A 26313-nucleotide genomic window follows, 5' to 3' on the forward strand; every position below is an offset into this window, starting at 1 on the left:
AATCACTAAAAGGATTTGTTAAGCAGCTTGGTGGACTCCAGTAGGGAGGTAGGTAGGTAGGTGGGGGGGCCAGGGGGATGAGAAGATAGAGAATTTGCACTTCAAACAAGTTCAAAGGTGATGCTGTTGATAATGGTCTGAGAACAAAACTATGAGAACCTCTACACTAGACAATAATAGTGATTGAAAAAATCAAGCCCCACTAGATGTATCCATATGCTTGTCTAGGGCCAGCTTTACTTTGAAACTCATTTACTCTTTGCTTTAGATTTAATCCCCACCTCCTCTGGTCCTAGGCTAACTCTAGGACCCATTGCTTTTGGTAGGCATGGTATTCCTATTGTTCCTGTTGTTAGTTGCTGTCGAGTCAGCTCTGACTCGTGGTGACCCTACGAATAATAGAACAAAATGTTGCCTTGTCCTGCGCACTCTTCATGATCACTGGTATATTTGAGACCCTTGCTGTGGCCATTTTATCAGTGCATGTCATTGACTATTTTCCTCCCCTTCAATGGCCCTTCAGTTTATCAACCACGATGATCTTCTCCAGTGATTGGTCCCTTCCGATGATACCTTCGAAGTTAGGGAGTCAAAGTCTCACACAATATTCTGTGATTCACAGGGTGTTCATTGGCTAATTTTTGGAAGTAAATTGTCTGGTCTTTCTTCCTAGTCTGTCTTAGAGTCTAGAAGGTCCATTGAAACCTGTCCACCGTGGGTGACCCTGATGGTATTTGAAATACTGGTGGTACACAGAGGCATAACTAAGGTATGGCAGGTAGGGTACACGCCCTGGGCACCGTTTGAGGAAGGATACTAATGAGCAGTTTCTATTGGCCATTGGTGCCCTTGGTGGTATAGCTTCCAACATTACAGCAACACACAAGCCACCACAGCTGGGTGGTGCCTATTTTCCTCACCAGCCAGTATGTCCATACCTATCCTCTGCCTAGTTGATCTCTCTGTAGAAACGGTCAGAAGGTAAAGATGTTACTGTGATGGTCTCACTTGGGAGACAAGCATAATTATTCAAGGTACAGTTACACTTGCTGTTTTTTCAGGGATGTCAGATAAGTTAGTTAGTGACTACCCTGGTATAAAGTTAACCAAAATGTCTTGGTGGTACCTGGCAACCATTTACTCTTTATAACCTGGTTCTTCTCTCTTTCTGGAAGGTGGTGTAATGTATAAAGTTATAAACGAAAACCTTCCCACTCCTGAACAATTAAAAAAAACAAAAAACAAACCCGGTGCCGTCGAGTCGATTCCGACTCATAGTGACCCTACAGGACAGAGTAGAACTGCCCCATAGAGTTTCCAAGGGGTGCTTGTCGGATTCAAACTGCTGACCCTTTGGTTCGCAGCTATAGCACTTAACCACTACGCCACCAAGGTTTCCCTTAAACAATTACTTCAACCAAAAACAGATGCAACAAATACATATTACAAGCACCGCTTTGGTAGAAACACCAACAGCTAAACAGAAAAACGAACTGGAGTTAAACACTAAATCTAGCTGAGAAAGAAAATGATCCCTAACCGCAAACTGAGCTTTGGGCAGTGGTGGTACGTCAGTCTAAAAGGAAATTGGTGAAACCAAATGTTAAAAAGCCTCAGAATTGACATCATTAGGGCAAAGTGATGAAATAAATGGCACTTGGCCAGGGAGCAGCAGTGCTGCAGCTGGAGTAGAGGTTAGTTTCCATGGATGGGAAAGGGAAGTGATACCTGGGACCAAGATGGATGCCGTCAGGGAGAGGCTGCAAGATGAAATGGGGAAATTGCCTATTTGGCCAGGGAAGGAAGCCTCAGCTGAAACAGGAATGAGACATCATTGGTGGCAAGAAAAGAAAAGGGCATTGGTTTCCCATTTCAACTTTTAGGGAATGAACTCATGGCTTTGATTTAAGAGAATGGCCCTAGGAAACAGCATCAAGATTCAGTTTATGACTGGTTCTGTTTGTGTTTCTTTTTTTCTTCCCAGGCTTGAAATTTTCTTACTTAGCTATGAGTAGGTGATTGAAATGGGAATACCACCAAGTTTTATGGCATGGGTACTCTATGAATGACATTTAATATCTCTGCAGCCACAGTGTGCTTAAACAAACATAGATGTCACCTTTTCATGAATAAAACACAGCTAAATTTGGGTTTTGGAGGAGGTAGCCATGTCTCTAAGGAGCCCTGGTGGCCCAATGGTTAAGTGCTTGGCTGCTAACCAAAAGTTAGGTGATTGGAACCCACCAGTGCTCTTTGGGAGAAAAGACCTAGTGATCTGCTCCCATAAAGATTATAGCCTAGGAAACCCCACACAGCAGTTCTACTTTCTTACATTGGGTTGCTATGAGTTGGAACAGACTCCAAGGCACACAACAATAAGCCAGATCCCTGTGTGGTGTGAATGGTTAAATGCTTGATTACTAGCCAAGAAGTTTGAGTTTCGAACCTACCCAGAGGCACCTTGGAAGACAGGCCTAGCTATCTTATGAAAGGACACAGCCTTGGAAACTCTATGGAGCAGTTCTACTCTATACACATGAGGTTGCCTTGAGTGGAATCAACTCGATGGCAAATAACAAAGCCAAAATTATGCTTTAGGGAATGCAAACAAGAATGCAGAATTGATGAAGGTAATCTTTACTGGTTGCTTTTCACAGCCACTCAACCTAAAAACTCAGCTCAGGGTCCAGCGGCCCAGATTTCAGATTCTTTTGTCTTTCTAGTCCCACCTCCCAGCTCCTGTTGGTAGCCTTGAGATTCAAATGTAGATGAAATGCAGATTCCTGGGAGAATGGAAGAAATGACTAGTTTGCCTAGTAAATGGAAAAGGGGAGGATTTCTAATTCAACAGTTTAGTCACTCTTCTCCTGAGGCTGCGATGGTTCTGATTCCTAATGCTAAAACTTTTATCTTGGGTAGTACCATCGGCTAGGCTATCAACTGTTTGGATCTTTTGGAGGAGTAGTAAACTGGATTGTTCCCACCACTTGGTCTGGTCAGGTAAGGGATGAAGTTTATTACTGGTTGATGTATATTTTAATCACTTGTGTATGCCATCTCTCCTGTTAACAACTTCTATAATCTAAGATTTATGTATTTTATTAGTACATACTCTCGTGCGGCATGTATTTTTGGTACAATGAAAACATCTTCCTGATGTGTTTAGGAGATGCGATTTCTTTCATTTTCATTCTCAATTCACTGAAAGGACATTCACATCGCCCACACACGTGGTCATGGTAACTACAGCAAGAACATCACTATTTCATAAAAGGTGATATAAAAAAGCTATTAAATAGCATTGGGCATACTTACTTTTGTTATGAGCACTATAAAATGTTTGTATAAAAAAGTAGGGAGAAAACAGAATTTGCTTAAAAGTAAGACAAATTGAAGTAATGAGATAAAATCTATACATAAACAAAATAGTATTCAATACACCCAGATGTACTCTGGGTGTTTAGGAGGAAGGTAGAAAGGAGGGCAGATTAGAGCGGAAAAGAGGACAATTGAAGACTTGCTGAACTTCTCAGTCTCGCTAGTTGGGTACCTCTGTACTGGTCTCAGCCTGTGTTAGTAAGATGGAAACCATCTAAATGTTGCAAGAGATGGGTAGCTGGAGTTGAGTTTAGGAGAGTGGCTTACTCCTGCTTTGTAATGGAGGCGACCTCTGCAGAGTAGCTACTCTTTTAATGTTGACTACTATAGCAATAAAAATCATCCAATTCATCAGGATTAAAGGTCTGTGTAAATAAGTTTTTTTGAGTTACCTTTTTTAGGTTGTACTTCTCTTTCTCACATGGGGAGAGTTGCCTTATTCTGAGTATGTATTAGCTCAATGTCTGAATAGAGTTGTGCATGCCTTTCTATCCTTTCGCCCCTCACACCCCTCACACTTTGATTAACAGCGGTAGGACGGGAGATTCTTTAGTTAAATGTATTTAACACTATGGTATCATCAAGCGCGCGGTAGAGTAACTTGTGAATGAACAACAAACTGTTTGCTGGTGGCCATAATTAGGATGATGGTGGTGGGACAATAAATGCTTGTATTTATATTGGTCAATCATTGTATATATGTTTACATGTGAACTATAGTTTTATATTAAAGACCCCTTTTTTCTTATTTGTATTTTGTTATGCTTGTGATTTTTTTTTAAAACTATCACCTGCAAGTATTTGAGTACTTGTGAGAGTGTGCACTAACTGGTTTGAGATTTCTAAAATGTATAAAGTCCTCCTAGTCCTTGCCTTCAAGGAGCTTTCAATTTACGTTGATAAGCTTGTGTGCCTGGAAAGACTATAATAAACCGTAACAAGTAATGGAAGTGCAGACAGGAAAGAGGCGCTGTTATTGGCGGAGAGAGAGAATTGGCTCAAGTCAGGGAAAAAGGCAGAGAGAGCAGCACCTTGAAAAATGACAGGTAGAAGAGGTGGAAATTTTAATTTGTGATTTTTGTCCTCAAAGTATTTCATAATGGGATTTGAATGGGTGGGTGTTGGGCTTCTTTGTTGACACTGGAATTCCAATTCATTCAATAAAAACGTATTTACTTTATAGAGAATGGTGCTGGGGCTGGAGAGACAAATTTGAAGATATTTGGAAGAGAGTCATGGTCTAGCCGTTGTGGGGTGGGGGTGGGCAAACACTTAAAATACACTGAGATAAAGGCTGCAATGGAGCAAGCCTGAAGTGCTTGGGGGAGCATCTGGTGTTTGGGAAGCACGTGGAAAGGGAGTACCTGGTTTTGCCCTGGAAACCAGGAAGGCTATGCCTTTGAGGTGACGTTAGAGCTGGAGTTTAAGGCAGAAAAAGGGAACCCCAGACAGAGGGAACAGCAGGTACAGAGGCACCCGCGTGAAGAGAATAGTAATTCGATTTGCAGCGACTTACAGGGCTAGCTTTGTGATGGTTCCTGGGCGCGAAGAGGGCGGAGAACTCAACTGGGTCTGTGAAAAACCTTGTGATTGCAAAAATGCAGATTCGGGGCACAATGGCTTAGGTTTTAGGAAGAAAAATGGGGGGAAGAGCCTGACGGCAGGGAGGTCGGCTAGAAACCCGAGCTGCCTAGAGTACCAGGAATGGGGTGGAAGGAGAGGACAGATCGGGAGAAATGTATTTGGTGATGGTTTCCAGATGCAGAAGCTGAGGGAGGATCTGAAAATGTCTCTTAAGTGCTCGGTAGAGAAGTACGCTGCACTTGGCAGGAAGGTTTGGAGCTGCTCCCCGTTTGGGGGACCTAGCCGATAGGGCCCTTCCCCATTGTGCCCAGAGGTCTTCAGGGGGATGGGAAACGCTGGGTTCCCGGCGGGTCTGCCCTGGAAGCGCGCCACGCCGGCTGTCCCCACGGCCCATCTCCCCTGCGATCTGGAGAAAGAACCAGCCCACGCAGTTCCGACCCAGAGGGCATTCCCCCAAGAGAACCACCACTGACAGCTTCATTCCATTCGAACTCAAGAGTCCTGTCAAGTCCAAGTTCCGGCCGCTGCCTTCCCAGCTCCCCGAAGGAGGTGGGCGCTCGAGGAGGAAGCCCGGAGGCCTGGCGCGGGGCGGGCGAGGTGCTCTGCCCACAGGCGCGGGGCAGCCCCTGCGCTCGGCTTCAGGGGCTCGGCGGGGCACCCCCGGCTCGGGCGAGGCCGACGTGGCCGCGCGGGAGAAGCGACGGACCCGGGCTCTCCGGGAGGGAGGCCGTCCGCGGTGCTCCAGCCCAAGGGAGCTTGGCCGTCGGGCCGGAAAGTGCCGCCGGCCCCGGGGTTTCCAGGCGCGCGGGGCCAGGCGTGCCCCCTCGCGGCACCAGCCTCGCGCCCCAAGGGTCCTCGGCTCAACCCGCGAGCATCAGGGGTCCCGCAGCAAGCTGGCCCGTCGAGGCGGTCGGACGCGACCCGGGCGAGCGGGACTTACGCGAAGTCGGGAGGGTAGCGCGACTCAGCCCCTCCCCCGCCGCAGCCCCTCCCCCGCCGCAGCCCCTCCCCGCGCGGCCCCTCCCCTTCCTGCCGCCACTCCCGCCCGCCGGCCCGGAGCAGACCCACCGCTCCCTCGGCCTCCCCCGCCGGGAGCCCGCCCGCCCCGCCCGCGCGGCCGGCCCGAAAACCCGGAGAGCCGGAGCGCGCCCGGCGGCCCGGCGGCCGCACTGGGCATGCTCAGTAGCCGGGGCAGGTTTTTCGGTCGCAAGTAGGAAGCTTTTTGCACTACGCCGGAGAGGGGAGCCGCCGCGCCGCCGCCGCCGCCGCCTTCGCCGCCGCGCCTCAGCCCGGCCCGGCCCGCAGGAGCGATGCGCCCGAGCCCGCGCCGGCCCGCCGGGGAGTGAGCGCGGCCAGGGGGCGCGTTGCGCAGCTGCTCTTGCGCACGAGCCCGGCCGCGCCGCCGCGCCAGCCCGCACTGGCCTCGGAGTGCGAGAGCTCGTCCGTGCAGCGCGCCGGGCGCGGAGCGAGGGGGAGCAGGAAGCGCAGGCCACGCCGAGCCCAACTGAAACAAAGTGTCGGCTGCCCGGCGGGGCCGCCCCTCGCCGGCCCCGGACCCCCGTCCTCCTGTCCGCTTCGCCCGGGGCCACCCGCCAGCCGGCCGCCCGCCCACCATGGCTTCCGAGGAGCTGTACGAGGTACATCCCCCTCCCCCTCCGCGGACCCCCGCACGTCGCGCAGCTCCTCCCCGCCCGCGGGCACGGTCTCCAGCCCGACGGCCCGGCGCGCCGCCGCCGCCCCTCCCCCCGCGGCCGCAGTTTGCTAGACGGAAATGTGTGCGCGGAGACGCGGGAGGAGCGCGGGGCTGGCCTGAGCCACGCGCCCCGGGGAGCCGGCGGGCGCGCTGGGTGCGGTGGGGGCGCGGGCGTGGAGCTCCGCGGAGTTGTGGGACTCGGGTGGGGGGGCCCCTCCGCCTGTGGGGAAGTAGCGCTGACATAGTGACTTGCTTCGACTGTGTCCAGACTGCTCTTGGTTTGGGTCGTGGGGGTGAGGCCTCTGGGGGGCCTGGCGGGTCTGTGGGCGGTGCGGAGGGTGTTTTCCTGTGTATTTAATGAAGTATTTTGTAGAGGGTTTTGCCTCTGATGGGGGTGGGGGACGCGAGGACGAGTACAACTGTCTCTTGACTCTGCTGCTAGCCAAAGTGATGCAAAATATCGCACCGAAAACGCTAAACGTTGACCACACACTTTAATTAGGTTAGCATTGTGGGCAGAGCCAGGAAATTTAAATTTAACGCTGATACACCGTCATTTATTAGCGCCGCAGCGTTGCAAGTAAGGGCACTATCAGAGCTGTTTTAAGTTGTGGCGATGGGTTTGCCTGCTTCAGCTTCAGGTTTTGGGGTGGTTAATTTGGATCTTTAGTCATGTTTTTATGCCTCGATGAAACTTCTTGACAGATTTCAAAGTGGACTTTCTGGGAACGCAACGCAAGCTTCGTAGGCTATCTTTCTGTCCTTTTGGTAAATGGTTCTTGTGTATCACGTATGTTTAAAAAAATACATTTTCAGAAGAGACTTAAAACTTCTGGATACACTCTAGACTTACCTTTGTGAGGTATATAGGGACCTCGTGTTTAGGGACCTAAGTAAGCGTCTGTAACGTGTAACCTTGGCCCTTGTGAACTTTGTTATTAAGTACCAGGTGATGCTTGTGAGTTGTTTTCTCCTGGGTGTATTTTGGTGTACAGTGGAGCTCCCTTGCCAACAATTACAGTCTTCTAGCAACTTTTTGTTCCTTTTTGAAAGCGAGTGTTTCCCAGTTCTCAGGAAGATGCTGCCTTCTGTAGAATTAATGGTAAGTTGTTGCCTCCCCTTACGTTGTATGTGGTCAGTGTCCTTTAGCTGGCACGGAAAACGTTCTATTCTGCTCAACTATTTTACGTATTAGCTGTGTCCTACTGTATTTGGTGCAGTGGTTAAGAACTAGGCTGCTAAGCAGAAGATTGGCAGTTCGAATCCACCAGCCGCTTCTTGGAAAGCCTATGGGGCAGTTCTTCTCTGTCCTGTAGGGTTGCTGTGAGTCAGAATCGACTCCATGGCAATGAGTTACTGTATTTAAGATACTGTATTAGGTCATCTGGGATGGAAAGGCGGGGGGAAACTCCCTGTTTTCAGGGAGCTTCTCTTGTAGAAAGGAAAATCATGTGTGGGGAAAGCCCAGAGGTAGAGACCAAGATGCATAAAGTCTTCCAGGCAAAGACATAGTTGGGAAAAAACAAAGCATGAGTGTATGAGGGAATTTAGTTTCTACGTTAGATTAGTTTCTGGTAGTTTAATCTTTTGAATATTAGCTCTCGTGTTTGCTTCTGTGATTATAAGTACATAATCGGTTAACAAAAAAAAAACCAAACCCAGTGCTGTCGAGTCGATTCTGACTGATAGTGACCCTATAGGACAGAGTAGAACTGCCCTATAGAGTTTCCAAGGAGCGCCTGGTGGATTCGAACTGCTGACCCTTTGGTTAGCAGCTGTAGCACTTAATCACTACGCCACTTATTTGTGTTTGGACGAGAGTAGCACCTTATACATAAGTTGTATCCTACATGTGTAAAAATAATTCTGAGGACAACTACTTATCACCAGTACATTATGAATTAAATTTAGGCAACTTCGTTATTTATTCTAGATCTTCAGGTTTTCTATTCATTTTTTTCCTGGCAGAGTTTATTTACAAGTAACATTTTGTACCGAGTTTGTGTTCCTTCAGCATGTTTATTGAATGCCTACCATACAGAGGTTCCATAGGGAGATAGGAGGTATGGGAATGGTTCATGTCTTCAAGAAGTGTCTAAACTCAAAAATCCTGCTGTTGTTGAGTCCATTCTGACTTGTAGTGACCTTATAGGACAGAATAGAATTGCCCCATAGGGTTTCCAAGGAGCAGCTGGTGGATTTGAACTACTGACCTTTTGGCTAGCAGCCGTAGCTCTTAACCACTGCCCCACCAGGGCTCCTGTCTTCTGGAGAAGAGAGAAGTACATTGCAAAGAAAAAAGTATATCTGCACCATTGAACTTTTGATTCTGGGTTTTGTTTTAGTTCTCAAAAAGTGTTCTGAAAGTATAGTTGAGGTGAAGGTAAATAACATAGTTGTCATTACTTTTTAGCGTAAGTTGTCTAATTTCTCTTTTCTTGTATGCAACACTGTGACTATTATGATTAAAAGTTGGTATTTGAAAGTTTTGCATAGTGGTTGAGAGCCTGGATTTGGAGTAGGACAACCTGGTTTTTGAATTCCAACTCTCTAACCTTGGGCAAATTACCTTGAAAGCTCAGTTCTCCCATCTGTAAAACTGGTTAATTGCTTACCTCATAGAGCTATGAAGTTTAAATGAGAAAATATGTGAAGGATACAGTTCCCATAGCAAGCGCTCAGTTAATGATAGTTATTGTATTTTAAGTGCTCTAAAATGTTTTCCTGAGGCCTGGTTTTGTTTCTAAAGATACAGAATTGCTTTGTTTTAATCAAAACAGTATTATTTGCAAGGCAGAAATGATGTGCTATTGTATTGTAAATGAACATTACAGTGTGAAACAGCTGTTTGCCAAGGCTCGAAAGAACATTAAGGTACTTTGGCTTAGTGGCATCAGGGGACATTAGTTGCCTTGTTTTGTCCAGTTCTGTCTAAATCAAGATAGAAGTTTCATCACGTTCAACCTCAAGCTCCGCAATTCTACGGGGATAGTTTGACAACAGAGGAGGTGCAGTCTTACTGTTTAGAAGTAACATGGTATGGATCTGCATTAGCTAAGTGAAAAATTGGACAAGTTGCCTAGCTGCTAAGGCTTTGTTTTCTCACCTAAAGAGAAATGAGATTACCAGTACTTAACATGGGCTTGGTGTATGGTAAGAAGCGCTTAGTGAATGTTTACATGGGTGTTAGAACTATGCTTTGTGAATTAAACAAGAAAAAAAAAAAAAAAGGAAATAAAGCCTGGAGAAGATGGGTGGAGCATCTTCCTTCCAAAATTGAGAGAGCTGCAGCAGCTAACAACTTTTATGTGAAGGATAGGTTTACTCACTGCAGCTCCAGCACCTAGGAATAGGAGAGGACAGATTTTGACGCAGTATAGGGTGAGAACCTCGTCGCTTTCACAAAAAGACAAGCATCCTTTAGATTAGGGGTCGACCAACTTTTTGTGAAGGGCCAGACAGTAAGTATTGTAGCTCTGCGGGCCACATAGTCTGTTGAAACTGCTCGTCTGTACTGTTGTAGCGCAGAAGCTGCCATAGACACTATGTACCCACATTAGTGTGCCTGTGTTCCCGTAAAACTGTTTACCGACAGTAAAAGTAGAATTTTCCTATTTTTATGTGCCGTGAAATACTTTTTTTCTTCAGTCATTTAAAAACGTAAAAACCATTCTTAGCTCCCATGTTCTATAAAAACAGGCAGTGGGCTGGATTTGGCCTACAGACCAAAGTTCGCTAACCCCTGCCTTAGATGATCAACTATTATAGTCTGTTCCGGAACTGAGGTTTGCACTGGGAAGGGGAGTGTGTGCAGAGTGTGAAGTAAGGAAGGGCATTCTAACTACAGTCGAAGTTCTGAGTTCCACGCTTTCCTTCCACTTAATAGCTGTGTACCTTATTAAGTCGCTATCTCTCATCAGTAAAATGAGTTTAATGATAACTACTTTAAAGAATTGAAAGGTTAAATGACATTTGTTTGTAGAAGCAATCTAGTTGCTAAAGTGCTATATGTAAGTCTTAAGGAATTATTACATTATTAAATAGTCATATTTGATTTATATCAAAAAGCGAAACACTGAATTGTCAAATCTTGGAACGAAACTTGTTTGCCTTCTTTGAAATTAGGAATTTCAGAATATGAGGTAAATTTATTGCCATGTCACCAAAGAAGACTGAGATTAAGAGGGCTTTAATTTAGCTAGTGGTCAAGTAACCACCTTAAGGCTTAGTTCCCATGGGACCAAAGCAGGAATGTATACTGTAATAAAATGTAAGAACCATTCTCCTTATTTGCGTATCTTAACAATACCTTTTTTCCTCAGTGGATGTGGAGTCTTCCTCTGACAGTTACTGTAATAGCTCATTTAAATTTCAGTAAAAGCTCAGTGATCTCGTCTTGACCCTTTGAGAAGATATTCATCCAACGTATGCTTGTTTTAGTCAATCAAAAAAGGAAATAAGCTTTTAGGAATGAAATTGTACCTGGCTTATTAAAAATAAGTCTTAAAGTTATGCAGTTTGGAAGAATAGTCAGGATTTTTGGGAAAAAGTACTGTAGGTCTTTTGAAGCGTCCTCTTTATTTTGGGATAAGATTGCTCCTTTCTCCCATACACCAGAAGAATTTTACATTTATAAAATGTTACAGTTACAAAAAGTCTGAATATGCAGTTCAGACGGAAGTCACAAAGATCAGGAGACTTTCCGTGGATATTGGTCAAGCTAAGCCAGCATCTGTTGTGTGTGGTATAACTGACTCTTAAAAGATTGATATATCACCAACACAGGGAAAGAAAAAGTGAATTATTTGGCTTCTGGAATTGATTGTGGGGCAGTGAAATCAAATTTATGTGTGTTTTGAAAATTAATAGGCTATCTTAAATGCTCTTTACCTCATGAATTGCCGAGAATATTACTCATTCACCTAAACAACAGCGTGAAGACATCTTATGTTTTACCTTTCAATTCCCGTGTATAAGAAGTCCTTTTCTGTTCTTGCTGTGATCTAAGAATCATTGAATTTCTTGTCCTTGTGTTCTGTAATGATTGTAATCATTGAGCAGAGCTTCACGGTATATAGGAAGCACTTTTATTTTCAGTATTCTGGTTCACAGTTTTGAATATCTGTGATGCACAAAACCAGCTCCAGTATGAGTTAAAATTTGAGAGGAGGTATAGCTTTTATATTGTGTATGCTCCTAAGTCATAAACTTGACTGTGCAACAGCATCATCTGGATTTGTTTTAAAATAGACATTCTTGTGCCCAAACTACCAGGTTATAATTTTCAGTGTTTGGATGGAGAACAGGAATCTGTGTTTCAAAAAGCTTCTTTCTGGAATGCAGGTAGATTTAGGAACCTCTGGGTTGCACTATTTGTTGTTTAAGACACTTAATTTACAAGTTGACGTTGGCGAGGCGGACCGGCCTTTGCAGAAGAGGACCTCTAGGTGGACCAGAGACTTTTTTTGGCGGGCTCTTTTACCGTTACTGGTATACAACTGAGACATTCCAGGTGGGAAGTATTAAAACCACTAAGAAGTTGTCCAGGGGTGGTGTTATTTCTATTTTCTTGTACAGCATATTTGTCCAATAGATTGTAAATGCTTTACAGCTAGGGCTTACTTTCTGGTTATATATTTACCTGTGTTTTACGAACTATACAAAGGCATCTGCCTGTGTGGATCATAACAGATTATGAATAACATAAAGAATGGGGATTCCAGGACATTTAGTTGTGCTCATGTAGAACCTCTGCATGCATCAAGAGGTAGTTGTTCCAGCAGAACAAGAGGATACTGAATGGCTTAAAATTGGAAGATGTGTGGCAGGATTATATCCTTTCACCTTATTTATTTAGCCTGTATGCCGAACAAATAATCTGAGAAACTGGACTGTATGAAGAATAATGCAGCATCAGGATTGGAGGAAGACTCATTAACAGCCTGCGATATGCAGATGACACAACTTTGCTTGTTGAAAATGAAGACAACTTGAAGAACTTACCATGAAAGTCAAAGACTACAACCTTCAGTATACATTACAACTGAACGTGAAGAAAATAAAAATCCTCACAACTGGGCCCATAAACAACAACATGATAAATGGAGAAGAAATGGGAGTTGTCAGAGATTCCATTCTACTTGGATCAACAGTGTCTGTTGAAGCAGCAGTCAGGAAATCAAACAACTTATTGCATTGGCAGATCTACTGTAGAAGACTTTTGAAGTTTTCTAAAGCAAAGATGTCAGTTTGATGACTAAGGTGTACCTGCACCAAGCCATGGTCTTTTCAGTCACCTCATATGCATATGAAAGCCTGACAGTGAAAATGGAAGACGGAAGAAGAACTGATGGATTTGATTGTGCTCTTAGTGAAGAATATTGAATATGCTGTAGACTGCCAGAAAAAGAAACAAATTAGTCTTAGAAGGAATAAAACCGGAATGTTCCTTAGAAGTGAGGATGCCGAGACTTCAGCTCACTTACTTTGGACATATCATCAGGAAAGACCAGTTGCTAGAAAAGGACATTATGCTTGGTAGAGGGCCAAGGAAAATGAGGAAAATCCTTAACGAGATGGATTGATACAATAACTACAATCATGGACTCAAACATAGCAATGACCATGAAGATGGTACAGGACCAGTTAATGTTTTGCTCTAGTATTTATACAGTCACCATGAGTTGGAGCTGATTTGGCTACAACTAACAACAACAATTTTCCATAGTTCAAAATACTATAATAGTTGCGTAATTGTTGAGTTACATCTTAATTAAAGAGCGAGATTATAGGAATAACTTTCCATTCCTGACCTCTTAACTCTAGGTTCTCCTTCCCCCAAACATGCCTTGTGCCATTTATACTTAATTCCTGATTTGCTTACATGGGTCAACACGAGGATGGTGGAAACTTTACTTTTACTCACACAGAACTTAATTCTTTTCATTTTTTGAAGCTGGTTAAAGCCTTGTGATTTTATGTTCTCCAGGGGGTCTGGGAAGGGTCTATTGCATTTATATGAAATTTTTTACAAGTACATTGTGAGCATTTTTCTGGGGGAAGAGGATCAACAGCTTTTATCTGATTCCCAAGGTATTTAAACTGTTCTAGGGATCTTTGAACTAAGACTTGACTTTAACTGCCATTCATTGATTACGTTGACATTATTTTTGCCAAACTTAGCTTTGCTCCAGCCACCATACAGTAAAGCATATTAAAATCTTACTGCTTCAGTTTGGAAACTGCTATTTCCAGTCTATAAGTGGCTATTTCCAGTCTGTAAGTGGCTACTTTTGAAATATCATATGTACTTAAAGTCTAAAGTTAACAAAGAAAAAATTTTTTTATTGTGCTTTAAGTGAAAGTTTACAAGTCAAGTCAGTCTCTCATATAAAAATTTATGTACACCTTGCTATATACTCCTAGTTGCTCTCTCCCTAATGAGACAGCACACTCCTTCCCTCCACTCTCTGTTTTCGTGTCCATTTGGCCAGCTTCTGACCTCCTCTGCCCTCTCATCTCCTCTCCAGGCAGAAGTTGCCCACGTGGTCTCATGTGTTTACTTGATCTAAGAAGCTCACTCTTCACCAGTATCATTTTCTATCCCATAGTCCATTCCAATCCCTGTCTGAAGAGTTGGCTTTGGGAATGGTTCCGGTCTTGGGCTAACAGAAGGACTGGGGACCATGACCTTGGGGTCCTTCTAGTCTCAGTCAGACCGTTAAGTCTGGTCTTTTTACGAGAATTTGAGGTCTGTATCCTGTTGCTCTCCTGCTCCCTCAGGGGTTCTCTGTTGTGTTCCCTGTCAGGGCAGTCATCTGTTGTAGCTGGGTACCATCTAGTTCTTTGGTCTCAGATGACATAGTCTCTGGTTTATGTGGCCCTTTGTTAACCGAAATTTTAACCGCTCTTCTTACAAGACCTTTAACTCTAACCTTCCCAACTTATATACTATTATTTTTCAGTATTACTGACGTTGGAAGAAATCTGACAAAATAGAATGTTATTTCATACAACATTTGTTTAGATAAACCTATATCTTTACTGGTGTTTTTTGATCATTAGTCTTATATATCAGAGCTGCTTTTTGAGATAATTTTTTTTCCTTCCTGAAGTATATCCTTTAGAGACAGACTGTTGGTGGGAAAGCCTCTAGGTTTTGTTTTGTTTTTTTTTTTGGATGATCCTGAAATGTTTTTTTGCCCTCATTTTTAAAAGATAGGATTTATTTCAAATAAAATCAGTTAATTTGTTATTTTCTCTTAGCATTTTAAAGATATAGTTCTGTTGTCTTCTGACTTACCCATTATTGTTCTCAAGGAGGTTATCGTTAGTCTACATGTAATTACTCTATAGGAGATCCGTCTTCTATATCTGTTTGATATTTAGATCATCTATTTGACTTTGGTGTTCTCTAGTTTTAAAACAGTGTGACTTTTTTTTTTTTTTTTTTTTTTTACCAAGCTTGGTGTATGTGTGCTTCCTTCATGGACTTGTGCCTCATCAGCTCTAAAAATTTTTTTTGCCATTTTATCTTCAGATTTTTTTCCTCTATCTTTTCTTCTGAAATTCCAAGTAGACGTGTATTAAATCTTCTCATTATCTCCCCTGTATCTTTTACCCTTTCATTTTCCATCTACTTGATTTTGTTTTGTTTTCTTTTTGTATGCTGTATTCTGATTCTGTATTTACTTGAATCTAACTTTAAGTTAGAATATTGTCTGCTGTAGTGCTGGAGGAAACCCTGGTGGCGTAGTGGTTAAGTGGTACGGCTGCTAACCAAAAGGTCGGCAGTTTGAACCTGCCAGGTGCTCCTTGGAAACTCTATGGGCAGTTCTGCTCTGTCCTGTAGGGCCGCTGTGAGTCGGAATCGACTTGACGGCAGTGGGTTTTTATAGTGCTGGAACGTGAGCTCTCTAGGTTGGAAAAAAAAAGGCACTCAAAATACAGTGGTCTCAACAATGGTTTTGAGCATACCTATGATCATGAAGATGGTGCATGATTGGGCAATGTTTTGTTCCATTGTACGTGGGTTACCATGAGTCAGAGGTGACTCAGCACTTCAAGTTTAACTCCTATTTTGAGTTTTTAATTTCAACAATTATTTTTTTATATATATATTTTCCAAATCTGCAGCTTACTTTTTTAGTCTTTGGTGCTTGTCCACTTTCATGATTTATTTTTTCATTGTTATTTTAATTTCTATATCTGGTAGTTGCAATGTCTGTGAGTACCTTGGGAGAGGTTGAGTTCTTTTGGTTCCTTTTGAGGCTCAATTGTGATGGCTTGTTTCCTTATGTTGTTTGTGGTCCTTGATTGTGAGGTCATATTTGCTGTGATCTTAATCTGTGGGAATTTTTGAAACCTGTACAGAGTGCTTTCCTTCAGGATGATTTGTGATTGATTGTGCCCTGTGGTTTCAGGAGAAGGCACCTAAGTCACCTTTCCAGGGCCCCTGGCTTAAGTTTCAGCTCCCCTTTCTTATTGTTTGCAGAAGGCTTAGCTTGTTCAATGCTTTCACCTTATTATAGTACACAACAGTGCTGTCCAATATAATGCAAATCACATAAATAACTTAAATTTTTCTGTGAGGCACATTAAAAAGAAATAAGTAAAATTAATTTTATTAATATATTTAGCTCTATGTTGCAAAGATATTTCAACATATAAAATGTTAGTGAGTTATTTTATATATTTTTATCATACCAAGTCTTAAAAATCCAGTGTGTATTTTATACTTCAGCACATCCCAGTTCAGACCAATCACGTTTCTAGTGCTCACTAGCACAATGTTGGTTTTGACTATCATATTGGACAAAACAGGTACAGAGAGTGCTATTCATTATTGTTGGGTTGGGGGGAGGGCAGGGAGACAGAGGTTTTCCTTGCCTCCCGCAACCTCAATAAAGTATTAAAAAAAGGAATTTTATTAAAGGTCTTTTTTTTTGCAGTGGGACAGCCCTTTGGAACTTCGTTTGATTTATTTCCAGAATCTGAAGAAAGCGTATTGAATTGGAATTCATGGTATCATGAACAAGGACTGAGGGCTTGAGTCACTTCTTGATATTTACCAAATGATACTGAAAATGCACATAAAGCATAAACTAGGTTTCAAAGGGATTGTTTATCTTTGCGAATAACCTTGTTTATAGTATATACTGAAAGTGTACGTAGTAGTTGCAAGATAGCTCTATCTTAAGCAAAATTTCCAGCACCTTTGCTCTGCTTGTCTTGACGTATAAGAATATCTTCTGTAACTTTTCCTTCCTGAGGATGGCCTGATCATTTGGTCAGAGCCAGTGAAGCCTGTAGGGTCGCTTTGAGTTGAAATCGGCTGGGGAAGGTAGTGGGTTTGGTTTGGTTTGGTTTAGTGAATCCATCCCTCTTGGTTTACCTTGTCTATGCCTACACAGTTCATCCCTTTCCTGTCCCTTTGCATTGCTGTCTCTTTGCAAGTTGGTGGATACCTGCTTACTACCCTCATCAGTGTCCAAGTTCATTAAGAATCTCATGAGAGTTCTTTATCAGCAGGAATCCTCTCTTTCAGATTTTGTGTGACTAAGTTACTTTTTGCTTTGCACCATAATGAAGTATTAATTTGCACTTACATATAATTTTGTCTAAATAATTTTCTTCTGGAAGGATTGGCTGCATGTCTTTTTTTTTTTTTTGGTGTATCTGCAGTGCCTAGTCGGAGGACACGAACATGGTGGTCAGTAATTGCTGACTTTCACCTAAAACCCAAACAAAAATTATTATAGTCACTGGAGTTACATTGTTTGAAATTGTACTATGTAAAAAGTGTTCATTTTAATATCTTGTTTAAAAAAAAAACATGGTATTTTGGAGGAAAATTGTTTCTAAACATGACGCAGATAATTTGGGGGAAAATTGTGTTCCTAGAAAGAGTATTTGAAGACTTAGCCATAGTATTTGTTTAGCTTATTGGTGAAAAATTGGGGGGAATCTGTAACAGTAGTGTTCTCTGGCTGGGAAAATTGACCTCACTATATTTAGGAAATGTCTTTACTTTTTGTCTTATTTGTGATTGGCTCTGCTGTGTGATAATTTTTAGAGGTTGGTAATTTCCTAGCTTTTGTTGATAAAGTTGAACAAGTTTGATTGCATATCATGAATGTCTTTGTGTGCTGTCAGGGTTCTCTCTAATGAATCCTGCTCACAGTGCCAATTGTATCAAACCAGCCCAGAGAGGCTGAGGTCATCCAACTGTAATGTCATATGTGTGCTAGATAATAAATCCCACTCCACACACCAGCTGCAACCTGTAGAAATCCCAGCTTTACTTCCCTGGTCAGTCCAGACCCTAGCTGCCCCATGCAGCCCTTCTCTTTCTTATCTCCATTCACTTGTGGCTGCATCAGTGGGTACCAGCCTATCACTCTCTCATCCCATTCACTCGGGGATAGGTGAGTGGGTACCAGTCCTTTTCTCTCTCTCATCCCCATTCACTCGGGTCTAGGTCAGTGGGTACTGGCCCCATCTCTGTTTCTTAGGTCCAGTAATTCCTTGGAATGACTCAGCCAATTAAAGAAAGGGCTATCTTTAATCTAGCAGAAAAAGAGATATGAACACATAGGGCCAAGGTCTTGGCAGGGAGACTCAAAGGAGAGCTTCCATGTCCCAGGCACGTGCCTATCCTCCTAAAAGCAGATGTTAGCTTTTACCATCTAGGAAGCTTTACTGAGCCTCTGTCTTCCAAGGCCATTATTGCCCCTGCCACATGACCGTGATAGATTACTTCCTGCCTTCTGAGGCTTAGTCAGCATTGGTCCCCCAGGTGATCCATTTTGGTCTGGTCAGCCCTTACTCATTGGCCTCAGGTGTGGTCTGGCTCTTAGAGGCTGAGACCAAAGTTCCACACCTTCACTTTGGTTAAAATGCACCAAGTTTTCACCATAGTTTACTGTTTAGGATTTCAGGGCATCACAAGAGTTGAGTACAGAAGACTTATTTTAACATGTAACTAATATGGAAATCTCAGCTATTTAGAATATATGAGAATTAAGACTGAAAAAATGTCTTCTGATCTTTTAAGAGGTGTCATGCCCCATACATGTTGAATAGCTGTGGGTCTCTTTTGGAGACTAACCCTTATTTTAGGCATGATGCTCTTGAATCTAGCTGGTTTTCTTAGTGTGTTAGAAACAGTAATTTGGTAATGGAAAGGGATCTGTCAAAGGCAGATGTGTAGACAATAATAAGATATTTGATAAAATTAACCTAAGAGGGTAGCTAGTGATGGAGCCTCTGGGTCATGGAGTAATAAAGACTTGTGCAATAGAGGCAAATAGAGTATTGTGAAGAACATGTTTAAGGAAAGAAAAAGCACGTGTTGAAAACCAAACCAAAAGCCCACTGTTGTTGAGTCGATTCTGACTCATAATGACTCTATAGGACAGAGTAGAACTGCCCCTTAGGTTTCTGAGGTGGTAAATCTTTTTTAATTTTTACTGTGCTTTAAGTGAAAGTTCACAAATCAAGTCAGTCTCTTACACAAAAACTTATATACACCTTGCTACATACTCCCAGTTGCTCTCCCCCCAGTGAGACAGCCCACTCTCTCCCTCCACTCTCTCTTTTTGTGTCCATTTCCCTAGCTTCTAACCCCCTCTAACCTCTCATCTCCCCTCCAGGCAGGAGATGCCAACATAGTCTCAAGTGTCCACCTGATCCAAGAAGCTCACTCCTCACCAGCATCCCTCTCCAGCCCATTGTCCAGTCCAATCCATGTCTGAAGAGTTGGCTTCAGGAATGGTTCCTGTCCCGGGCCAACAGAAGGTCTGCGGGCCATGTCCACTGGGGTCCCTTTACTCTCAGTCAGACCATTAAGTCTGGTCTTTTTAGGAGAATTTGGGGTCTTCATCCCACTGCTCTCTTGCTCCCTCAGGGGTGCTCTGTTGTGTTCCCTGTCAGGGCAGTCATTGGTTGTAGCCGGGCACCATCTAGCTCTTCTGGTCTCAGGCTGATGTAGTTTCTGGTTTATGTGGCCCTTTCTGTCTCTTGGCCTCGTAATTACCATGTGTCCTTGGTGTTCTTCATTGTCCTTTGATCCAGGTGGGTTGAGACCAATTGATGCATCTTAGATGGCTGCTTGCTAGCGTTTAAGACCCCAGATGTGAGGCTGTAAATCTTTGTGGAAGCAGACTGCCACATCTTTTCTCCCATGGAGCGGCTGGTGGGTTCAAACTGCCCACGTTTCGATTAGCAGCTGAGCGCTTTAACCACTGCAGTACCAGGGCAGCTATAAAAATGGTTGTTAAAAAGTTTTGGCACATAAGTGACAAAATTAAGTTTACTTTGATGGTAGTGTTTTTCAAAATTTCCACCAAAGTACTAGCAGCAGGGAAAAGGGAGCAAGTGTTCTCCCAAGGAGATGGAGGTGGGAGTTGGGTATGGAATGAATGGCCCACTGCACACCTGACATTTTTTTGAACTCATATCCTGAAACTGTTGTGACTTTAACAGTGTATGCTATAGAATTTTTTTGGTTTGCTGTTAAATGTTTTACAATTACTCAATAGTCAACTCTTCATAAATCTTCGAGTTGGGTTGGTATCTCAGGAGGATGAGCCATGAGTTAAGTGGCTTCATGTAACTGTTGATCTTTTGCTGTATAACCCTTGATCTCCAGAGCATGTGTAACCCAGTTTAACAGTGTCATCTTCCATAATGATGCCAGATAAAGGAAGTATTTACTGACTTGTAAGTAAGACTGTTTGAATTGAGTAATACAAAAGAAGTTAAGAATAATCTTGGTCTCAGTAATTGCTTTTTTTTTTTACCAATGAAGTTTAAAGTCATTTTATTACTGGGTGTTCAAGAGAAGGTACTAGATGTTTTTCATCTGAAGTCGATCTGCTGATTCTTTGTACTATTTAAAAGCATGATTGTGTGCTGTGTCATTTAGAATCAGCTAGAGGAACATTTGTAAGGCCCCTGTTGGAGTAGGGGCCAGTCTGTTTAATAACTCCTGCCCAAATATGGGCTACACCAAAGCCCCGATAGAACCTCTGTCTCTCAGGGAGTCTTCAGCCTTCATCTCCTCTGTGTCCTTGAATTTATTTGCCCCCAGGTCCAGCTCTGATTCTTCTAACTTGATTTTCATTGCTCTCCTCTGTCCCCTTTGAGTAGAGTTTCATTCATCCTGTTTTGAATTAACCCTCCTTTTGTGCTTTTTTCTTGCCTTGGTCAAAGCTCTGCCTGGCCTAGGAAGTGGGAGGCCGACTGCCCATTGTGCAATCCAGAGAGAAATTCTCTACCTGTCTTATGCTTCAAGCACCTGAGGTGCAATTCATCCAGCTCTGGGCTAGCAAGTACAACAGGTTGAAAAGGGGTGTGTGTGTGTATTTGGGAGGGGTGCTAACTAGAATACGATTTGTACTGCTCTTCATCCAGAGAATACATATGGGTAAAATCTTCTCCAGAGTTATAAATGAGCTTTTTGAGAATGTCTCGATTAAATTGTTACATACATAACTAAAAGTGAATCCCTCGGGGAAACAAACCTTTCTTAAAAATGATGAGGTTGCTATGATCAAGTACATGGAGTACATAGAATAAGTTTAAGAGATGACAAAAATGAGATTTTGTCAAAGTGTATGTGTACACCTTGGCAGGAGGAATTCGAGTGTTAAGACCAGACATATTTACCTTGCCCAGGAACCAGATCAAAATCAACAAGAAAAATTGGTCATGAGCTGGACAGCTTTACAGCAGTGTCCCACCCTTACCTCTGTCAAAAAAGATGGCCTAAGAGATAAAAAGACCAAAATCCTTGACATGGAAGGTAGAGATGACAGAAGGATTGTTTCAAAATTCTAGTCTTTTATAGTCATTACCCTGCAGGAAAGCTAAAACCTCACAGGGTTGCCTCTTGGAATTCCAGGTTCCAGTAGAGCCACGTTTGCAGTAGAGGGACAAGCGCTGTAGCGTGTTGAATTAATTAAAAGCTTTTTCAATAGTAGGGCAGATTCCCTCTTGAAGAATAGTGTTCTTAGAATTTTGAAAAGGAAAAATTGGAGCAAGTAAGGACATTAATGTGACCCAGGCCATGAAGGTGGGTCAGAGAATGCATGTTTCTGCCAGGAGTATAGCATCTGTTCCCTTCTGAGCCAGTAGGCAACGTACTGTAATGCCCCGATGTGTTCCTGAGCCCCCCACTCTCATGGGTGACTACAGTGGGAACCTGACTTAGATCTGAAAATGAGGTGGAAATTCCCCATCGTTTTTATGCTTCACTCCCACCATTCAGCACCATCAAAAGTAGTGAATTAATATTTAAATGTAATCCACGTTTCGCTGGAATTTTTTTAAAAATAATTTTTATTGCGCTTTAAATGAAAGTTTACAAATCAAGTCAGTCTCTCACACAAAAATCCATATACACCTTGCTATACATTCCCAATTACTCTCCCCCTAATGAGACAGCCCGCTCTCTCCCTCCACTCTCTCTTTTCGTGTCCTTTTCGCCAGCTTCTAACCCCCTCCACCCTCTCATCTCCCCTCCAGGCAGGAGATACCAACATAGTCTCAAGTGTCCACCTGATCCAAGAAGCTCACTCCTCACCAGCATCCCTCTCCAGCCCATTGTCCAGTCCAATCCATGTCTGAAGAGTTGGCTTCAGGAATGGTTCCTGTCCCGGGCCAACAGAAGGTCTGCGGGCCATGTCCACCCGGGTCCTTCTAGTCTCAGTCAGACCATTAAGTCTGGTCTTATGAGAATTTGGGGTCTTCATCCCACTGCTCTCTTGCTCCCTCAGGGGTTCTCTGTTGTGTTCCTTGTCAGGGCAGTCATCCGTTGTTGCCGGGCACCATCTGGTTCTTCTGGTCTCAGGATGATGTAGTTGCTGGTTCATGTGGCCCTTTCTGTCTCTTGGGCTCATAATCACCTTGTGTCCTTGGTGTTCTTCATTGTCCTTTGATCCAGGTGGGTTGAGACCAATTGATGCATCTTAGATGGCTGCTTGCTAGCGTTTAAGACCCCAGATGCCACTCTTCAAAGTGGGATGCAGAATGTGTTTAAATAGATTTTATTATGCCAATTGATTTAGATGTCCCCTGAAACCATGGTCCCAGACCCCTGCCCTTGCTACGCTGGCCTTCGGAGCATTCAGTTTATTCAGGAAACGTCTTTGCTTTTGGCTTAGTCCAGTTATGCAGACCTCCGCTGTATTGTGTGCTGTCTTTCCCTTCACCTAAAGCAGTTCTTATCTACTACCTAATTAGTGAATACCCCTCTCCCACCCTCCTTGCCTCCCCCCTCTCATAACCACAAAGGAATGTTTTCTCCTCAGTTTAAACTATTTCTCAAGTTCTTACAATAGTGGTCTTATACAATATTTGTCCTTTGCAGCTGACTAATTTCACTCAGCATAATGCCTTCCAGGTTCCTCCATGTTATGAAATGTTTCACAGATTCTTCACGGTTCTTTATAGATGCGTAGTATTGCAATGTGTGAATATACCATAATTTATCCATTCATCCGTTGATGGGCACCTTGGTTGCTTCCATGTTTTTGCTATTGTAAACAGTGCTGCAGTAAACATGGGTGTGCATATATCTGTTCGTGTAAAGGCTCTTATTTCTCTAGGATATATTCCAAGGAGTGGGATTGCTGGATCGTATGGTAGTTCTATTTCTAGCTTTTTAAGGAAGCGCCAAATCGATTTCCAAAGTGGTTGTACCATATGACATTCCCACCAGCAGTGTAGAAGTGTTCCAGTCTCTCCACAGCCTCTCCAACATTTATTATGGATTTATTTTTGGATTAATGCCAGCCTTGTTGGAGTGAGATGAAGTCTGATTGTAGTTTTGATCTGCATTTCTCTAATGGCTAATGATCGGGAACATTTCCTCATATATGTGTTAGCTACCTGAATGTCTTCTTTATTGAAGTGTCTATTCATATCTTTTGCCCATTTTTAATTGGGTTGTCTTTTTGTAGTTGAGTTTTTGCAGTATTATGTAGATTTTAGAAATCAGGCACTGATCAGAAATGTCGTAGCTAAAAACTTTTCCCCAGTGTGTAGGTAGTTTTTTTACTCTTTTGGTCACGTCTTTGGATGAGCATAAGTGTTTGATTTTTAGGAGCTCCCAGTTATCTAGTTTTTCTTCTATATTCTTTATCATTTTTGTATACTGTTCTTGCTGTGTATTAGGGCTCCTAACGTTGTCTCTATTTTTTCTTGCATGATCTTTGTTGTTCTGTATTTTATATTTAGGCCTTTGATCCATTTTGAGTTAGTTTTTGTGCATGGAGTGAGGTATGGGTCTTGTTTCATTTTTTTGCAGATGGATATCCAGTTATACCAGCACCGTTTGTTAAAAAGACTGTCTTTTACCCATTTAACTGTTTTGGGGCGTTTGTGAAATATCAGCTACTCATATGTGATGGATTTATATCTGGCTTCTCAATTCTGTTCCATTGATCCATGTATCTGTTGTACCAGTACCAGGCTGTTTTGACTACTGTGGGAGTATAATAGGTTCTAATATCAGGTAAAGTAAGGCCTGCTACTTTGTTCTTCTTTTTCAGTAATGCCTTATTTCCCCGGGGCCTCTTTCCCTTCCATATGAAATTGGTGATTTGTTTCTCCATCTCATTGAAGAATGTCTTTGGGATTTGAGTCGGAATTGCGTTAAATGTATAGATCCCTTTTGGTGGAATAGATATTTTTATAATGTTAGGTCTTCCTATCCACGAGCAAGGTATGTTCTTCCACTTACGTAAGTCTCTTTTGGTTTCTTGCAGAAGTGTACTGTAGTTTTCTTTGTATAAGACTTTTACATCTCTGGTAAGATTTATTCCTAAGTATTTCATCTTCTTGGGGGCTACTGTAAATGGCATTGATTTGGTGATTTCCTCTTCGATGTTTTTTTTGTTGGTGTGGAGGAATCCAACTGCTATTTGTATGCTTATCTTGTATCCCGATACTCTGCTGAACTCTTCTTTTAGTTTCAGTAGTTTTCTGGAGGATCCCTTAGGGTTTTCTGTGTATAAGATCATGTCATCTGCACATGGAGATACTTTGACTTCTTCCTTGCCAATCTGGATGCCCTTTATTCCTTTATCTAGACTGATTGCTCTGGCTAGCACTTCCAGCACAATGTTGAATAAGAGTGGTGATCAAGGGCATCCTTGTCTGGTTCCCGATCTCAGTGGGAGTGTTTTCAGGCTCTCTCCATTTAGGGTGATGTTGGCTGTTGGCTTTGTATAAATGCCCTTTATTATGTTGAGAAATTTTCCTCCTGTTCCTATCTTGCTGAGAGTTTTTATCATGAATGAGTGTTGAGCTTTGTCAAATGCCTTTTCTGCATCAATTGATAAAATCATGTGATTCTTGTCTTTTTTTAATTTATATGATGGATTACATTAATTGTTTTTCTAATGTTGAACCATCCCTGCCTACCTGGTATGGTTGCCACTTGGTCATGGTGAATTATTTTTTTGATATGTTGTTGAATTCTATTGGTGAGAATTTTGTTGAGCATTTTTGCATCTACATTCATGAGAGATATAGGTTTATAATTTTCTTGTGGTGTCTTTACCTGGTTTTGGTATTAGGGATATGGTGGCTATATAGAATGAATTGGTAGTATTCCATCCTATTCTATGCTCTGAAATACCTTTAGTAGTAGTGGTGTTAACTCTTCTGTGAAAGTTTGGTGTAGAACTCTGCAGTGAAGCCGTGTGGACCAGAGCTTTTTTTTTGTTGGGAGTTTTTTGATTACCTTTTCAATCTCTTCTGTCGTTATGGGTCTATTTAGTTCTTCTACCTCTGTTTGTTTTAGTTTAGGTAGGTAGTGTGTTTCTAGGAATTCATCCATTTCTTCTAGGTTTTCAAATTTGTTTGCGTATAGTTTTTCACAGTAATCTGATACGATTCTTTTAATGTCAGTTGGGTCTGTTGTAATATCGCCCTTCTCATTTCTTATTCGGGTTATTTGCTTCCTCTCCTGTTTTTCTTTTGTCAGTTTGGCCAATAGTTTATCAATTTTGTTGATTTTTTTCAAAAAACCAGCTTTTGGTCTTGTTAATTGTTTCAGTTGTTTTTCTGTTTTCTATTTCATTTAGTTCAGCTCTAATTTTTATTATTTGTTTTCTTCTGGTGCCTGTGGGTTTCTTTCGTTGCTCTCTTTCTCTTTGTTCAAGTTGTAGGGATAGTTCTTTGATTTTGGTCCTTTCTTCTTTTTAGATGTGTGCATTTATTGATATAAATTGACCTCTGAGCACCACTTTTGCTGTGTCCCAAAGGTTCTGATAGGAATTGGTTTGTTCTCATTGGATCCTGTGAATTTCTTTATTCCATCCTTAATGTCTTCTATAATCCAGTCTTTTTTGAGCAGGGTATTGTTCAGTTTCCAAGTGTTTCATTTCTTTTCCCTGCTTTTCCGGTTACTGATTTCTGCTTTTTTGGCCTTATGGTCAGAGAAGATGCTTTGTAATATTTCAGTGTGTTGGATTCTGCTAAGGCTTGCTTTATGACCCAATATGTGGTCTATTCTAGAGAATGTTCCATGTGCACTAGAAAAGAAAGTATAGTTGGTTGCTGTTGGGTGGAGTGTTCTGTATATGTCTACGAGGTCAGGTTGATTGATTGTGGCATTTAGATCTTCTGTGTCTTCATTGAATTTCTTC

General features: G+C 42.5%; 1 protein-coding gene across 2 annotated transcripts in view; it reads left to right on the forward strand.

The window, feature by feature from the left end:
* The first annotated feature begins 6124 nt into the window (after nucleotides 1-6124).
* Nucleotides 6125-26313, forward strand: part of CDYL (chromodomain Y like) — a 248882-nt gene continuing 228693 nt past the window's right edge. Inside the window, exon 1 of one of the 2 annotated variants that reach the window (XM_049874512.1) lies at nucleotides 6125-6599. In XM_049874512.1, coding sequence (XP_049730469.1) covers nucleotides 6576-6599 — 24 coding nt within the window. In that variant the 5' untranslated portion in view covers nucleotides 6125-6575. The remainder of the gene's footprint in view (nucleotides 6600-26313) is intronic. The other variant, XM_049874423.1, reaches the window with a different exon arrangement.

The sequence above is a fragment of the Elephas maximus genome, chromosome 1 (assembly GCF_024166365.1).
Source record: "Elephas maximus indicus isolate mEleMax1 chromosome 1, mEleMax1 primary haplotype, whole genome shotgun sequence".
Classification (NCBI taxonomy): Eukaryota; Metazoa; Chordata; class Mammalia; order Proboscidea; family Elephantidae; genus Elephas; species Elephas maximus.